The 1,484-nt window shown below is 46.8% G+C and overlaps 1 protein-coding gene across 1 annotated transcript; it reads right to left on the bottom strand.

Annotated features, from left to right (window-relative positions):
* Positions 1-721: 721 nt before the first annotated feature.
* On the bottom strand, positions 722-1,222 carry LOC136499775 (uncharacterized). Its single transcript, XM_066495307.1, has one exon. It carries the CDS (start codon positions 1,220-1,222, stop codon positions 722-724), a length of 501 nt encoding a protein of 166 aa, XP_066351404.1.
* Between the last annotated feature and the right edge of the window lie 262 nt (positions 1,223-1,484).

Below are 1,484 nucleotides of genomic sequence, written 5' to 3'. Positions count from 1 at the left end.
GATTAGTCATTCTTCCTCGGCCCTATCGATGTCCTCTATCCAAACAGCTGTGGCCTGCTCTTCATCATAGTTTTCGACCCTAGGATGCTTAGAAGGCAATGTCCACTGGTAGTATGGCTTCTGAGCCATAGACCAAGAAGTATGGAGACACACCGGTGCTGCGACTAGTTTGAGTACACAGTCCCTAGACTACAACTGGTAGCTCCTTGAGCCATCTACCCAGGTGCTTTTCTTCTTTCTGATATAGTCTCTTTTTTAGGGCATCAAGGATCATACCGTTCGCCCATTTCCTGGCCATTGGTTCTAGGATGAGCAACGGAGATGTATTTGATAGAGATGCAATGGTCTTTGCAGAAGTCCCAAAAGTGATGGCCAGTAAATGTAGTTCCAAGGTCGGTGATGATGCTATTCGGGAGACTGAATCTATGGATGATATCTTTGAAGAGCTCGACTGCTTTTTTGTAGTAGCCGAGATGAGCGGTTTATACTCAATCCACTTGGAGAACTTATCAATGGCGACGTATATGTATCAGAAAACCACCTGGCACTAGCTTGAAAGGCCCAATAATATCCATTCCTAGCATGTGAAGGGCTAAGAAGCTGGGATGGTTTGTAGCGCTTGTGCCGGCATGTGTATTTGCTTGATAAAAAAATGGCATCCTTCACAACATCATACGAGGTCTTCTACATCGGAGATGGCTGTGGGCCAGTAGAAACTAGCTCAGAAGGCCTTGCCAACTAGTGTTCTCGAGGCCACATGGTTGCCACAGGAACCAGAGTGAATTTCGAGAAGTAGCTTCACTCCCTCTTCTTGGGTGATGCATTTCTGTAGTATCCCTTCCTTGGCACTTTTCCTCATCAAATTGTCGTCTACCGGCACATAATGCTTGCTATGATGAATTAGGCATTCAGTTTCAGTCTTGTTGGTGGGGACTTCGATGCTGGTGAGGTACTTGATGAATTGTTCCCTCCAATTGGCGGCCGACGAAGGTACCGATAGTACCAGCTGCTTAGCGGAGGGAACTTCTTGAACTTCCTTATCTTCCTTAATGGACGGCGCTAGGAGATCTTGAATGAAGACCCCTGGTGGGATCGTGGCCCAAGAAGAGCCCAACTTCAATAAATGGTCGGCGAGCTGATTTTGGTCACGTACCACGTGGTGGTACTCGATGCCATAGAATTTTCCTTCAAGTTTCCTGATTTTGGTGCAATATGCATCCATCTTCTTGCTAGAGCAAGATCAATCTTTGTTAAGCTAGTTGATGACCAGCGCGGAGTCCACGTATACCATGAGGCGTTTGACGTTGAGCTCAATGGCTATACGGAGTCCATGGAGACATGCTTCATATTCGATGGCATTGTTGGAGGCCGGAAAGTGTATCTGGAGAACGTATCAGAGCTTATCCTTGGTTCGACGTAATGAATAGGATGCCCGCACTAGCACCGTTGATGTTAAGGGCGCTATCGAAGTACATCACCTAGTG

This window comes from Miscanthus floridulus, chromosome 13, assembly GCF_019320115.1.
Source record: "Miscanthus floridulus cultivar M001 chromosome 13, ASM1932011v1, whole genome shotgun sequence".
NCBI lineage: Eukaryota > Viridiplantae > Streptophyta > Magnoliopsida > Poales > Poaceae > Miscanthus > Miscanthus floridulus.
Note: the sequence above shows the minus strand (reverse complement) of the source record. Positions and strands in the feature narration are given on the sequence as shown.